General features: G+C 36.6%; 1 protein-coding gene across 3 annotated transcripts in view; it reads right to left on the reverse strand.

Moving 5' to 3' along the window:
• Positions 1-17,120, reverse strand: part of CFAP44 (cilia and flagella associated protein 44) — a 166,863-nt gene that overhangs the window by 17,342 nt on the left and 132,401 nt on the right. For all 3 annotated transcript variants that reach the window (XM_047724893.1, XM_047724889.1, XM_047724890.1), the window contains 2 exons: positions 15,184-15,387; positions 14,020-14,215 (listed from right to left, as the gene is read on the reverse strand). In XM_047724893.1, coding sequence (XP_047580849.1) covers positions 14,020-14,215; positions 15,184-15,387 — 400 coding nt within the window. The remainder of the gene's footprint in view (positions 1-14,019; positions 14,216-15,183; positions 15,388-17,120) is intronic.

The following is a 17,120-nucleotide window of genomic DNA, read 5'->3' on the forward strand; positions in this document are numbered from 1 at the left end:
ATGTCAGATCGAGAATTCAGAATGACGATTCTCAAGGTTCTAGCCAGGCTCAAAAAAGGCATGGAAGATATTAGAGAAACCCTCTCGGGAGATATAAAAGCCCTCTCTGGAGAAATAAAAGAACTAAAATCTAACGAGGTTGAAATCAAAAAAGCTATTAATGAGGTGCAATCAAAAATGGAGGCTCTCACTGCTAGGATAAATGAGGCAGAAGAAAGAATTAGTGATATAGAAGACCAAATGACAGAGAATAAAGAAGCTGAGCAAAAGAGGGACAAACAGCTACTGGACCACGAGGGGAGAATTCAAGAGATAAGTGACACCATAAGATGAAACAACATTAGAATAATTGGGATTCCAGAAGAAGAAGAAAGAGAGAGGGGAGCAGAAGGTATATTGGAGAGAATTATTGGAGAGAATTTCCCTAATATGGCAAAAGGAACAAGCATCACAATCCAGGAGGTACAGAGAACCCTCCTCAAAATCAACAAGAATAGGTCCACACCCCGTCACCTAATAGTAAAATTTACAAGTCTTAGTGACAAAGAGAAAATCCTGAAAGCAGCCCGGGAAAAGAAGTCTGTAACATACAATGGTAAAAATATTAGATTGGCAGCAGACTTATCCACAGAGACCTGGCAGGCCAGAAAGAGCTGGCATGATATATTCAGAGCAGTAATGAGAAAAACATGCAGCCAAGAATACTATATCCAGCAAGGCTATCATTGAAAGTAGAAGGAGAGATAAAAAGCTTCCAGGACAAACAAAAACTGAAAGAATTTGCAAACACCAAACCAGCTCTACAGGAAATATTGAAAGGGGTCCTCTAAGCAAAGAGAGACCCTAAAAGTAGTAGGCCAGAAAGGAACAGAGACAATTTACAGTAACAGTCACCTTACAGGCAATACAATGGCACCAAATTCATATCTCTCAATAGTTACCCTGAATGTTAATGGGCTAAATGCCCCAATCAGAAGACAAAGGGTATCAGAATGGATAAAAAACCAAAACCCATCTATATGTTGCCTACAAGAAACTCATTTTAGACCCGTAGACACCTCCAGATTTAAAGTGAGGGGGTGGAAAACAATTTACCATGCTAATGGACATCAGAAGAAAGCAGGGGTGGCAATCCTTATATCAGATCAAATCGATTTTAAGCCAAAGACTATAATAAGAGATGAGGAAGGACAGTATATCATACTCAAAGGATCTGTCCAACAAGAAGATCTAACAATTTTAAATATCTATGCCCCTAACGTGGGAGCAGCCAACTATATAAACCAATTAATAACAAAATCAAAGAAACACATCAACAATAATACAATAATAGTAGGGGACTTTAACACTCCCCTCACTGAAATGGACAGATCATCCAAGCAAAAGATCAACAAGGAAATCAAGGCCTTAAATGACACACTGGACCAGATGGACATTACAGATATATTCAGAACATTTCATCCCAAAGCAACAGAATACACATTCTTCTCTAGTGCACATGGAACATTCTCCAGAATAGATCACATCCTCGGTCTTAAATCAGGTCTCAACCGGTATCAAAAGATTGGGATCATTCCCTGCATATTTTTGACCACAATGTTCTGAAGCTAGAACTCAATCACAAGAGGAAATTTGGAAAGAACACAAATACATGGAGACTAAACAGCATCCTTCTTAAGAATGAATGGGTCAACCAGGAAATTAAAGAAGAATTGAAAAAATTCATGGAAACAAATGTTAATGAAAACACAACGGTTCAAAATCTGTAGGACACAACAAAGGCAGTCCTGAGAGGAAAATATATAGCGGTACAAGCCTTTCTCAAGAAACAAGAAAGGTCTCAAGTACACAACCTAACCCTACACCTAAAGGAGCTGGAGAAAGAACAAGAAAGAAACCCTAAACCCAGCAGGAGAAGAGAAATCATAAAGATCAGAGAAGAAATCAATGAAATAGAAACCAAAAAAACAATAGAACAAATCAACGAAACTAGGAGCTGGTTCTTTGAAAGAATTAATAAGATTGAAAAAACCCTGGCCAGACTTATCAAAAAGAAAAGAGAAAGGACCCAAATAAATAAAATCATAAATGAAAGAGGAGAGATCACAACCAACACCAAAGAAATACAGACAATTATAAGAACATACTATGAGCAACTCTACACCAACAATCTGGAAGAAAAGGATGCATTCTTAGAGACATATAAACTACCAAAACCGAACCAGGAAGAAATAGAAAACCAGAACAGACCCATAACCAGTAAGGAGATTGAAACAGTCATCAAAAATCTCCAAATAAACAAAAGCCCAGGGCCAGATGGCTTCCCAGGGGAATTCTACCAAACATTTAAAGAAGAACTAATTCCTATTCTCCTGAAACTGTTTCAAAAAATAGAAATGGAAGGAAAACTTCCAAACTCATTTTATGAGGCCAGCATCACTTTGATCCCAAAGCCAGACAAGGATCCCATCAAAAAAGAGAACTACAGACCAATATCCTTGATGAACACAGATGCAAAAATTCTCACCAAAACACTAGCCAATAGGATCCAACAGTACATTAAAAGGATTATTCACCACGACCAAGTGGGATTTATTCCAGGGCTGCAAGGTTGGTTCAACATCCGCAAATCAATCAATGTGATACAACACATTAATAAAAGAAAGAACAAGAACCATATGATACTCTCAATAGATGCCGAAAAAGCATTTGACAAAGTACAGCATCTCTTCCTGATCAAACTCTTCAAAGTGTAGGGATAGAGGGCACATACCTCAATATTATCAAAGCCATCTATGAAAAACCGACCGTAAATATCATTCTCAATGGAGAAAAACTGAAAGCTTTTCCACTAAGGTCAGGAACACGGCAGGGATGTCCATTATCACCACTGCTGTTCAACATAGTACTAGAAGTCCTAGCCTCAGCAATCAGACAACAAAAGGAAATTAAAGGCATCCAAATAGGCAAAGAAGAAGTCCAACTATCACTCTTCGCAGATGATATGATACTACCATATCATATCATCATTTTAATGCAGAAAAGCCAGAAGACTCCACACCAAAACTGCTAGAACTTGTACAGGAATTCAGTAAAGTGTCAGGATATAAAATCAATGCACAGAAATCAGTTGCATTTCTCTACACCAACAACAAGACAGAAGAAAGAGTATTTAAGGAGTCAATCCCATTCACAATTGCACCCAAAACTGTAAGATACCTAGGAATAAACCTAACCAAAGAGGCAAAGAATCTATACTCAGAAAACTATAAAGTACTCATGAAAGAAATTGAGGAAGACACAAAGAAATGGAAAAATGTTCCATGCTCCTGGATTGGAAGAACAAATATTGTGAAAATGTCTATGCTACCTAAAGCAATCTACACATTTAATGCAATTCCTATCAAAATACCATCCATTTTTTTCAAAGAAATGAAACAAATAATCCTAGAATTTATATGGAACCAGAAAAGACCTCGAATAGCCAAAGGAATATTGAAAAAGAAAGCCAAAGTTGGTGGCATCACAATTCCGGACTTCAAGCTCTATTACAAAGCTGTCATCATCAAGACAGCATGGTACTGGCACAAAAACAGATACATAGATCAGTGGAACAGAATAGAGAGCCCAGAAATAGACCCTCAACTCTATGGTCAACTAATCTTTGACAAAGCAGGAAGGAATGTCCAATGGGAAAGACAGCCTCTTCAACAAATGGTGTTGGGAAAATTGGACAGTCACATGCAGAAAAATGAAATTGGATCATTTCCTTACACCACACATGAAAATAGACTCAAAATGAATGAAGGACCTCAATGTGAGTAAGGAATACATCAAAATCCTTGAGGAGAACATAGGCAGCAACCACTTCGACCTCAGTTGCAGCAACTTCTTCCTAGGAACATCGCCAAAGGCAAGGGAAGCAAAGGGCAAAAGTAAACTATTGGGATTTCATCAAGATCAAAAGCTTTTGCACAGCAAAGGAAACAGTTAACAAAACCAAAAGACAACCGACAAAATGGGAGAAGATATTTGCAAACGATATATCAGATAAAGGACTAGTGTCCAAAATCTATAAAGAACTTAGCAAACTCAACACCCAAAGAACAAATAATCCAATCAAGAAATGGACAGAAGACATGAACAGACATTTCTGCAAAGAAGACATCCAGATGGCCAACAGACACATGAAAAAGTGCTCCACATCACTTGGCATCAGGGAAATACAAATCAAAACCACAATGAGATATCACCTCACACCAGTCAGAATGGCTAAAATTAACAAGTCAGGAAATGACAGATGCTGGCGAGGATGCGGAGAAAGGGGAACCCTCCTACACTGTTGGTGGGAATGCAAGCTGGTGCAACCACTCTGGAAAATAGCATGGAGGTTCCTCAAAATGTTGAAAATAGAACTACCCTATGACCCAGCAACTGCACTACTGGGTATTTACCCTAAAGATACAAACGTAGTGATCCGAAGGGGCACGTGCACCCGAATGTTTATAGCAGCAATGTCTACAATAGCCAAACTATGGAAAGAACCTAGATGTCCATCAACAGACGAATGGATAAAGAAGATGTGGTATATATACACAATAGAATACTATGCAGCCATCAAAAGTAATGAAATCTTGCCATTTGTGACGACGTGGATGGAACTAGAGGGTATCATGCTTAGCGAAATAAGTCAATCGGAGAAAGACAACTATCATATGATCTCCCTGATATGAGGAAGTGGAGATGCAACATGGGGGTGCTAAGGGGGTAGGAGAAGAATAAATGAAACAAGATGTGATTGGGAGGAAGACAAACCATAAGTGACTCTTAATCTCACAAAACAAACTGAGGGTTGCTGGGGGGAGAGGGGTTGGGAGAGGGGGGTCGGGTTATGGACATTGAGGAGGGTATGTGCTATGGTGAGTGCTGTGAAGTGTGTAAACCTGGCGATTCACAGACCTGTGCCCCTGGGAATAAAAATACATTATATGTTTATTAAAATTAATTAATTAATTAATTAATTTTTTTAAAAAACAGTATGGTACTGGCACAAAAAATAGACACATAGATCAAGAGAACAAAATAGAGAGCCCAGAAATAACCCCACACTTAATATGGTCGCTCTATGACAAAGAAGGCAAGAATACACAATGGGGAAAACACAGTCTGTTTAACAAATGGTGCTGGGAAAACTGGACAGCTAAAAGAATGAAACTGGGCCACTTCTTTTATACCATACATAAACATGAACTCAAAATGGATTAGAGACCTAAATGTGAGACCATAAAACTCCTAGAAGAAAGTTGGCAGTAATTTCTTTGACATCAGCCATAGAAACATCTTTCTAGGTATGTCTCCTAAGGAAAGAGAAACAAAAGCAAAAATAAACTGTTGGAACTACACCAAAATAAAAAGCTTTTACAGAGTGAAGGAAATCATCAACAAACCAAAAAGTGAACCCAATGAATGGGAGACGATATCTGTAATGATAGATGCAATAATGGGTTAACATCCAAAATATATAAAGAACTTACACAACACCCAAAAACAAAACAAAACAACAACAACAACAACAACCCCACAAATAATCTGAATAAGAAAAGGACAGAGAACCTGAATAGACATTTCTCCAACAGATGGCCAACAGACATGGGAAAAGATGCTTAACATTACTCATCATCAGGGAAATACAAATCAAAACCACAATGAGATATCACCTTATACTTGTCAGAATGGTTAGATTCAAAAAGACAAGAAATAACAAATGTTGGCAAGGATATGGAGAAAAAGGAACCCTCATACACCGTTGGTGGGAATGTAAGCTGGTGCAACCACTGTGAAAAACAGTATGGAGTTTCCTCAAAAAATTAAAAACAGAACTACCACATGATCCAGTAATTCCACTGCTGGGTATTTACCCAAAGAAAATGAAAACACTACTTCAAAAAGATATATGCACTCTTACATTTACTGCATTATTATCTGCAATGACCAAGATAAGGATTATTACTCAGCTCCCAAAAAAGAAATGAGATCCTGCTACTTGCAACAATGTGATGGACTTAGAGGGTACAATGCTAAGTTAAATAAGTCAGAGAAAGACAAAGACCATATGATGCCACTTACACAGGGAATCTAAAAAAACAAATGAAAGAACAATAACAAAACAAAGCAAACAAGCAGAAACAGAATCATAAATACAGAAAACAAATGGATATTCTCCAGAAGGGAAGGAGGGCAGAGGGATGGGCAAAATGGGTGAGGTGGAGTGGAAGGCACAGACTTTCCAGTTATGGAATGCACAAGTCATGAGATGAAAGGAACAGCATAGGGAATATAATCAATAGTATTATATTAGTGTCACATGAGGGCAGATGGTAGCTGCACTTGTGTTAAGCATAGTATGACATAGAGAGTGGTGGAGTCACTATGTTGTACACTTGAAACTGATGTAACATTGTGTGTCAACTATACTTCAATCAAAAAATTATTTTAAAATAATAATAAAATTCTACAAAATAAAATAACCAAGTAAAAAGAAACAAACAAATAAATAAATGGTTGAGGACACAGAGACCCAAACACAAATGCCTGAGGAAGGTTGTTCAATTAATTTCAATGCACTGAATCAAAGAGGATTGAGACCAAACTGCCAAGCTGCTTCTGCTGTCACCCACCTAACACACACTTGGTTTCATAGGCCCACAATTCCTAAATTATAGTACCTTGGGAAGAAAAAAAAAAAGACTTTCATAACTTATCTGAAGTAATGCTATTTACTATCTTTATTTAGTCAACTTAGTGTGAATATTTGTATCTTGCTGCAAAAATATTAAGGTGTTTGATTTAGAGATCCTGCACTAAGTCCTGCTGGGGGTGTTAGTTGACAAAGACTCTATCCTTTGACCGAACTTGAGTCAGGCTCCCCTGAGTCCATAGTGGACCATGAGCTCAGTCCTTGACCCATTTAGTCCAATTTTAGAAGAATCCTGCTGAGTCAGTTTAGTAAAAATCTCTCCCCTTAATATCTGATCAGATTCTTCCCTAAACCTTACTGTCACTATCTTTTCACTCTGACTGATCTGCAGCAAAAATCCTGTTAGCAAAGAATTATCCAACCTCTTAGTAATTTTCTATCCACTGACTCCCACCCAGCTCCTTGACTATAAATCTCTACACTGTGTCCTTGTTGTATTCAGAATTGAGCTGATCTCTCTACCCTATTATAAAATCTCATTGTAGTGGTGCCTCTGAATAAAGTCTGCCCTATTGTTCTTTAACAAGTCCATGAATTGTTTTCTCATTAACACTGTCATATATAATCTTTTATAAAATATAAGAAATATAAAAAATACTAAAACATATCTGCCTCCCAAGAGTTCCACATAAGGGATTGTAGACCTCTTCCACACAGCTCTACCCCATTTTCTTTTAAAACACATTGAAGCCATCTATGAACCATAAATCGCCAATTGGCAATTTCTATTTCATAGAACATCAAATTAGAAATAAGAGATGGACCCCATACTGTTTAGAAGATTTCTTAAATTTAAGATCTCTATTAAAATTACTTTGAGTGGTCTGTACCACCTTATGAAATAAATCTCCAAAGTCTAAAATTAGACTTTAAAATTCCCACATAGATTTCTGCTTTTGGAAAGACAAATTAGATCTATTTTGTTCTTATCTGGCCTGCAAAATATAGCTAAAACCTGCATATTATATGTAGAACAAATATAAGAGTCTGAAAAATGGAGAGAAAGCAGAATAAATATGAAACTCAGAAGCGGAGGAACAATACTGTGGTGAATTTTTTGGACCTTCTTTTTGCCTCCTAGATCTCAGACTTAGAAATGAGTAAGTCAACAACCTGAAAACACCAGCAGATATGGACATAAAACAGCCTAACCATAGCCTACCCTCTCTAGCCAAATGGCCAAGAAAGAAGTGGCCAGGATAAAAATGTTTCAATAACCAATTATGAACACACCTTAAGCAAATGAAAAATACAAAGCCTGTTCAAAAAAATAAAAAGTATCAGAAAAAAAGGATACAAAGAAGAACTAAATAGAAATGTTAGAACTGAAAATACAATAACTAGATAAGAAACTCAATAGATGGGCTCAACAGCAGAACAGGGGGGAATAGAGGAAAGCATCCGTAAACATGAGGACAGAACAATAAAATTATCCAGTTTGAAAAGGAAAAAGAAAAGTGAAAAACCCCAAACCTCAGAGCCTCAGGGACCTATGGGACTATAATGAAAGGTCAAACATTTATGACATGAGTACCAAAGGACTGACAGAAGAGAAGTTTATTAAAAGCACTTAAAGGGGCACATGGGTGGCTCAGTGGGTTAAAGCCTCTGCCTTCAGCTCAGGTCATGATCCCTGGGTCCTGGGATCAAGCCCCACACCGGTCTCTCTGCTCAGCAGGGAGCCTGCTTCCCTTCCTCTCTCTCTGCCTGCTTATCTGCCTACTTGTGATCTCTGTCAAATAAATAATAAATAAAATCTTAAAAAGAAAAGCACTAGAAGAAATAATGACTGAAAACTTCTCAAATTTGGCAAAAGACATAAGCTGACAGATTAAAGGAGTGAACCTTCATTGGTATGAATCTCAAGAATTTACTCCAAGACACATCATAGTCAAATGTCTGGAAACTAAAGACAAAAAGACTTAACGGTTGTGAGAGGAGTGATACGGCACTTTGGGAGGTGAACAGCTTGAATATCAGAGGATTTCTTATCAGAATCCATAGAGGCCAGATGGAAGTAGCACAATATTTTTTAAATGCTGAAAGAAATAAATAGTCAACCTAGTATCCTATACCCAGTGAAAATGTCTTTCTGAAATAGGAAATCAAGACAATTTTGGATTAAGGGAAAATAAAAAAAACTTGCCACTAGTATACCTGCCCTAAAAGAATGGACAAAGGAAATTCTCTAAACAGAAGGGAAATAATTTTTTTAAAAAGGAAGTCTGGAACATCATCAAGGAAAAACTATCAAGGTAAGCAAAAATATAAGTAAATATAAAAAATATATAGGTAAAAAAATACCTCCTTTTGAATGTTTAAATTATGTTTGGTGGTTGAAGCAAAAGTTATAACATTGTCTAATGTGGTTCTAGATGTATGTAGAGGAACTGTTCAAGACAATTATATTATAAATGGAGGTGATAAAGGAATATAAAGGCAGATGAGGATTCAATACTTGACTTAAACTGGTAAAATGATAACACTGGAGGTCTAGAATAAATTATGTAATTATAATTAATTTATAAAGTAACCACTAAAAAAGTTATGCAAAAAGATACACTCAAAAGACTAGAAAAAAACGGGGCACCCGGGTGGCTCAGTGGATTAAGCCCCTGCCTTCAACTCAGGTCATGATCTTAGGGTCCTGGGATCGAGCCCCGCATCGGGCTCTCTGCTCAGCAGGGAGCCTGCTTCCCCCTCCCTCTCTCTGCCTGCCTCTCTGCCTACTTGTGATCTCTGTCTGTCAAATAAATAAAGTTTAAAAAAAAAGACTAGAAAAAATCTAAAATGGAATTCTAAAAAATGTTCAAGTAACCCATAGGAACATAGGAAAATGTAGAAGATAGAAAGCAGAGAGAATAAAAAAAAATAATAAATGGCAGACTTAAGCACAAATATATTAAATGTAAATAGTTTAAGTATACCAATTAAAAGACAAAGAATAGATAAAAAACATTAACAGTGTGTTGTCTACTAGAAATTCACTTCTCATATAACATAGTCAAATTGAAAGTAAAGGGAGTAGAAGAACTATCATGTAAACATTAATCAGAGCCAAACAGGAGTAGCTATATTAACATCAAATAAAGTAGACTTCAGAGCAAAGAAAATTACTCTGGACAGAGAAAGACTTTATCTAATGATAAAAGTGTCCCTCTATCAAGAGGATATAGGAATCCTGAATGTGTATTCATAAAACAAAGCTGTGAAATATGGAAGCAAAAACTGACAGAAATGAAAGGAGAAATAGATAAATCCATGATTATATTTGGAGACTTTAACATCCCTTCTCTCAACATTTGATTGGAACTATACAGAAAATCAGCAAGACTACCTTAGAAGACCTGCATAGCATCACCAACCAATAGGATTCAATTGAAAGTAATAGAAGGCTTAACCTGAAACAGCAGAATATACATTCTTTGCAAGTACCCAAAGAACATACACCAAGACAGACCATATGCTGAACCATTAAACCATTAAACAAATTTCAACAACCATAAAAGAACTGAAATCACACAGAATGTGGTCTCTGACCCCAGTGGGCTCTAACTAGGAATCAGTAACAGAAAGATCCCAAGAGGGGCACCTGGGTGGCTCAGTGGGCAGTGTTAAGAGGGAAATTATAGCACTAGATTAGAAAAGAGGAAAAGTCTCAAGTCAATAATTCACACTCACCTCAAAACCTAAAAACAGAAGTGCAGAAAAAATCCAAACCTAGCAGGAAAAGGCAGTAGTAAAGATAAGGGCAGAAATCAATAAAATTATAAGGAGAAAAATAATCTTTAAAAAATAAACTATCCAAACTTATCCACACTTATCCAGTTTGTTCTCAAAAAGATCAAATTGACAAACCTCCAGTAGGTCTAAAAAAAAAACAAAAATAGGGAAATAAAAAAGTTACCAATATCAAGAATGCAACAGGTGCATATGCACCTGGTGTTATGCAATAGGTGATATTACTATACGCACTTGCAGATATTCAAAAGATAATAGGGAAATACAATGAATATCCTCACACACATAAATTTGGCAACTCAGATGAAATAGACCAATTTCACACACAAAAAAGTACAAATTACAACTAGTCACCCAATATAAAATAGATAATCTAAATAGTTCTATATCTATATTAAAAACCTTTAAGTTTATAATTTTAAAATTCTCCTGAAGAAATCCACACATCCAAATTGTTTCACTGGAGAACAAAAGGATACTACCATACATTATTTTCCAGAAAATCAAAGAGAAGACCTCCTAATTCATATTGTGAATCTAGTATTATCCTGATACTAAAAACAGACAAAGATCATACAAAAAAGAGAAAAAAGCAAGCTAAAGACAAATGATCTTCATGAATATATGGACACAAAATTTCTTTTCTTTTCTTTTCTTTTTTTTGTTAGTAAGCTCTATACCCAACACGGGGCCTGACTCACAACCCCAGGAGCAAGAGCTGCATGTTCTATCAACTGAGCCAGCCAGGCGCCCCTAGGCACAAAATTTCTTAATAAAAATATTTGCAAATAGAATTCAGCAATATATAAAAAGAATTATACACTCTGGGATGGTGGTATTTCAAGGGTGTAAGTCTGATTCAATAATCAGTAATCAGCCAGTGTAAACCACCATATTAATAGGCTAAAGAAAAGAAAATCACATAATCATGAATCGATGCAGAAAAACATCTGACAGGGGCACCTGGGGGGCTCAGTGGGTTAAGCCGCTGCCTTCGGCTCAGGTCATGATCTCAGGGTCCTGGGATCGAGTCCCGCATCGGGCTCTCTGCTCGGCAGGGAGCCTGCTTCCCTCTCTCTCTCTCTCTCTCTCTCTCTGCCTGCCTCTCTGTCTACTTGTGATCTCTCTCTGTCAAATAAATAAATAAAATCTTAAAAAAAAAAGAAAAAGAAAAACATCTGACAAAATTCAATACCCATTCATGATAAAAACTTTGAAAACTAGGAACAGAGGGGAACTTCTTCAACTTGAGGGAGTGTCTACAAAATACCTACAGGTAGCATACTTAATGGTGAACTATTAAATGCTTTCTGCCTAAGATTGTGAGTAAGCCAAGGCCATCAGCTCTCAGAACTCTATTTCCATGTAGTATTGGATGTTCTAAACAGTGCAATAAGGCATTAAGAGGAAACTGGCATAAAGATCAGAAAAAAATAAATAAAACTGAACCTATCTGCAGATATAATTATTGTCTACATAGAAATTACCAAGGAATCTATCAAAAACTCCTTAACCTAATAAGTGAGGTCACAAGATAGGAGATCAACATCTAAAAAGCAATTATATTTCTATATACCGGTGTGAACATGTGACACCAAGATTTAAAAAAACACTATAAAATTGTACTAATGTATACTATTAGTATGCCACTTATTTCATTCTCTAGGATTTTGTGTGAGATTTTAAAAAAGATTTTATTTATTTATTTAATTGAGTGAGAGAGAGAGAGAGAGAGAAAAGGGGAGTAAGAAGCAGACTCCCCACTGAGCAAGGAGCCCAACATGGTACTTGATCCCAGGACCCTGAGATCACAACCTGAGCTGAAGGCAGACACTAAACTGACTGAGCCACCCAGGTGCCCTTTGTGTGATATTTTAATAAAATATTTCTACTGAAAAAAAAAAAAAAGCATTAAAAGTCACTTAAGAGGCACCTGGGTGGATCTGTTGGTTAAGTGTCCAATTCTTGATTTCAGCTCAGGTCTTTTTTTTTTTTTTTAAGATTTTATTTATTTATTTGACAGCGATCACAAGTAGGCAGAGAGGCAGGCAGAGAGAGAGAGAGGAGGAAGCAGGCTCCCCACCAAGCAGAGGGCCCAATGCGGGACTTGATCTCAGGACCCTGAAATCATGACCTGAGCCGAAGGCAGAGGCTTAACCCACTGAGCCACCCAGGTATCCCTCAGCCCAGGTCTTGATCTCAGGGTGATGAGATCAAGCCCCAACATCAAGCTCAGTGCTCAGCAGTGAGTCTGCTTGACAATATCTCCCTCCCTCTTCCTCTGTCCTTCCCCACTAACTTGCTCGCTCTTTGACTGAAAAAAAAAAAATAATAATAAAGTCACTTAAAAAAGGGAGATACTTGGGTCTAAATTGAACAAAACATGAAAATGACACAATGCTGATAAAAGAAATCAAAGCTCTAAATGCATACTGTGTTCACTCATAGGAACTCAACAAAAATGCAGATTCTCCCCACACTGACACAAAAGTTAAACACAATTGCTATCAAAATTTCAATAAGCTTTTTTGTAGATACAAAATTATGCTAAAATATGGAAAGATAAAGGAAATAGATTAGCTGAAACAATTCTGAGAAAGAAGAATAAAATGGGAGGAATTAGTTGACCTGATTTTAGAACTCAATAGTTTCTGTAATCAAGACTATAGTTTTGGTGGGGAGCTAGACAAACAGATCAGCAGAACAGAACACCTAGAAACAGATCCACACAAATATGCCCAACTGGTTTTTGACCAAGATCATAAGCAATTCAATGGGAGAAAGACAGCTTTTAAAACAAATGATGCTAGAGCAATTAGAAATTCACAGGAGGGGAAAAAAGACCTTGACCTAAGTCTCACACCTTATTTAAAATTAAGCCCAAATGGATTACAGACTTTAATGTAAAACTATAAAACTTTTAGAAATAAATAGGAGAAAATCTTTGGATCCTAGGGCTAGGCAAAGAGTTCTTAAACTTTTGACACCAAAGCAAGATTTAAAACAAAAACAAAAACACACCTGATAAATTTGGACCTCAACAAAAATCAAACCTTTTGCTCTGTGAAAGACCATGTTGAGGGAATAAAAAAAAAAAAAAAAAAAACAAGCTACACAATGAATGAAAATATTTGCAAAGCACCTATCTGACATAGGACTAGTGTCTAGACTATACAAAGGATGCTTAAACCTCAAGAGGACAAAAGCAAAAACTCCTATTCAAACATGGCCAAAAGACATGAAGAGATATTTTACCCAAGATGACATTCGGTTGGCAAATAAACACAAGAGAAGATGTGCTTGTTACATGAAACTACCCTAAGCTGTCTCAAACCAGATACACACATCACAAATTAATTCCATAGGGTTAGAGACCTACAGATTTATATCCTCTCCCTTTCAAGCCCACAGAACCTCTGTCTGTGTTGTAGGAACAAAAGGTGTCAAACATGTCCTTAGTTATTTCTCTATTTCATGTTAATGAGAAAAAATAGGATCATATGTTAAAAAGAAATTCAAACCGGCATCTCCTTCAACCTCCTTTTTCTTCACCCGCTTAATCCTCTTCTTTAGGACCTTCATTAGGAAATTAGCAAATTTATTGTTTTCTCCAACAGCTGCTTGGAAACCAGCATAGAGTGCTTTTTCTTGGTCCTGGAGCTTGGCAATTTCATTCTTTTTCTCTTCCATCTCTTTAAGAGTTTCATTTATTTTCCACTAAGGAACAAAACCAGGAATAAGTGAAAGTATTTCTGATAAACCAGGTTCAGAGAACACTGTATATTGCAATGTAAGGTTACAGTTCACAAACATTTTTTTAATCTTTTCCATAGAAGTTGACATTTCTGATGTTTGCAGAGCCATCCATTTATTTGGTTAAAATTTTATAATTCTCTGGTAAAAATCAGATAAGATCAGCTTCCTAGTGTTTAGCTTCCTCAAAAAATCTAAATTAAGTGAAATTTTTAATGTTGGCTATTATTTTTGCATGTGTGGTCTCAAAAACAAAAGATGTTTTTCATATGAAACAACTGAAACAAAAAGACATCTCATCTCTTAGTGCAGCAGCTTTACCTTAAAAATGATGTTACTATTCAGTATGTAATATCTATTTGATGGAATCTTTCTTCCTTCAAGACAGAAGTTGGATGGTATCATTTGGATGATACCATCATTTGGATGGTATCAGTTGGATGGTATTTATCTTTAAATTTAACATATACATAACAAACAAAGACACTTACTTTCTATGATACTCAATTATACATTACCATGAAACTAGTTATCATATTTGAGAAACTAGTCAACTTCTTTTCCAAGTATGTTCATAAGGATAACATATAATCAAAACTGAACTTTACATGTTAGCTAGTGACCATAAAAAGAGACTTTGAAATTTATAAACTAAATAGAAGGCTCACTTTTGAAAACTATTTTCCTACCATACAAAACATCAGATCAAATTCATTGTAAAGTCTGATTCACTTCTCTCTGACCAAGAATACCAAAAGCAGAGCAAGCAGGAGTAAGAGGGGGGTAGGGGTCGGAGAGGAGGAGAGATAAAAGAGAGGAAGACCAGAACAACAGGAGAAATTAAGTTGAGAAGATGAAGAAGGAATCAAAGAAACAAGTCCCCTCTGTACCTAAAGGATACAGCCAGCAAGCATTCTCCTGCCCATTCATACCTGCATATCCTGTTCTTCTTTGTCTAATGAATTAACACGCTCTTGAAGTATATTCTCCTGTTTTTCAAAATTCTTGAGGAGAAGCATTTCTTGAAATAATGTGACATGGTGAAGGTCAGATAATTTCATCTGAGTATCTAGTTTCAGTTTCTGATGTCTCAGAAGATGGAGTTCCGCATCAAAAGTGACTATCAGTTCTTTGATCTGAGGTGGAAAAAGATTTGACTGTATGTTAGAAGTTAAGAACAAGTAACTGTACTTTTAAAACTAATCTAACAATCCTAATTGGTTTAGGTAAAAGCATTTTCTCATTATTCTGTTATCATGGAGAGGGAATTATATGGGCTCATGTGTATGTGCAGTCCTAGAAATCAATTTATCAATATTATAAAATTTATATAAATTTATTAAGCAGTAGGGATTCTGTAACTATAGTCCTTCTAGCTATTTCTTGGCCATGATTAAGCCATCAATTGAGAATGCTCTTCTAGCTATACTATATGGTTTAAATCAGAGACTAGGAGTTCCTTGTGCATAGGGTTTCTATCTGCCTCCACTTCACCCCATAGTATCTCTACATTTCCTTTCATACAGGAAGCACTACATACTCTCCTCAACTTATTTTAAAAATTTTAAAACATTTCAAAAGGTGATTTAATTTGTGACAGAGCTGGGATAAGAATGAAATATCCCAAGTTCCAGTCTAAACCTTCTTCCACAGCCATCCCAATGATTTTAAAGGCTCAGTTCTGCTCTGATTTTGGCACAGCTTCTCTCTCACCCTCTCCCAAAGGCAATGAAGAGATCCATAGAGAGTACCAAGGACTGGTTCTCCTGAGAAAACTAGTACAATAGGTAAGAGACAAACCATTCCACGTTTCTCATTAGGCTGTGCATGATGGGGAGTCTCAACAGTCAGAAACCTGTAATGAGGGAGCGCCTAGCCTGTAGATGAGGAAAAGAAAGAGATCTGTGGGTTTGGGACAGTGAAACTACTGCTAGAGAATTTGAGAGTTAAAAAAAAAAGGAGAAAAAAATTAAACTTTTACTTATGGATAGTTGTAGACTAAGTGGGCTCCTATTTAATGTTTATTCACAAGTCTGAATTATTTTTAAATTTCTTTCAAGGCAAGACTGTATTTTTTCTGTGTAACACCATCCTGAAACTGTACCACACAGGTGTTTAAGTTGGCAAGGCTCACACTTGTTTTCCTCTCACTCACCTGATAGTCTGTAAACTTTATGAGGATAGAGAATATGTCTGGCTTAAGTGTTATTACATCCCTGCTACCTAACTAGCACTGTTCCTGCACAAAGAATGTCCAATAAATGTGTTAAGTTCATACCATTAATAAATTAGTTACAATTAAATCAATCAAAGTTTTTACTAATATCTACTATTTGTCTGGCATTTTCCAGACACTGCAGGAAAACTAAAGATGATTATTTGTGGCCCTTCTCTCAAGAACTGTGTAATCTAAGTTTCAAGACAAAACTAACACATATGAGCCCTGAGGGATGTACAGAATTGCTGAATCATTATATTGTACACCAGAAACTAATATAACACTGCATTTAGTTATTCTTCAATTAAAAAAACCAATAACCATAAAACAGCAAGAAAGAGAAGTGGAAAATGAGTTGCTGCTAGGTGGAATTGGAGTTCAGACCAAAGAAGAATATGTAATGTGGACAGAAGATTCTGGAGAAGGTTTGGAACCGGGTTGAGTTTCACATGATGACTCACAACTGAAAGGAAATCATTGCAGGTGGGAGAAAATAACAAAGGAAAAAGCAAATACAAAATTCAGAATGGGGGTGGGGAATGGGAGTGGGGAGAAGCAGGAAGAGAGAGAAAGCAGGGCTGGACAAAGTAGAGACAATAAGTGAAGAATACGTTTGGGGAGTTTTATGAGGTGCTTTCTCAGGGTGGAGCA

This window comes from Lutra lutra, chromosome 1, assembly GCF_902655055.1.
Source record: "Lutra lutra chromosome 1, mLutLut1.2, whole genome shotgun sequence".
NCBI classification, from domain to species: domain Eukaryota; kingdom Metazoa; phylum Chordata; class Mammalia; order Carnivora; family Mustelidae; genus Lutra; species Lutra lutra.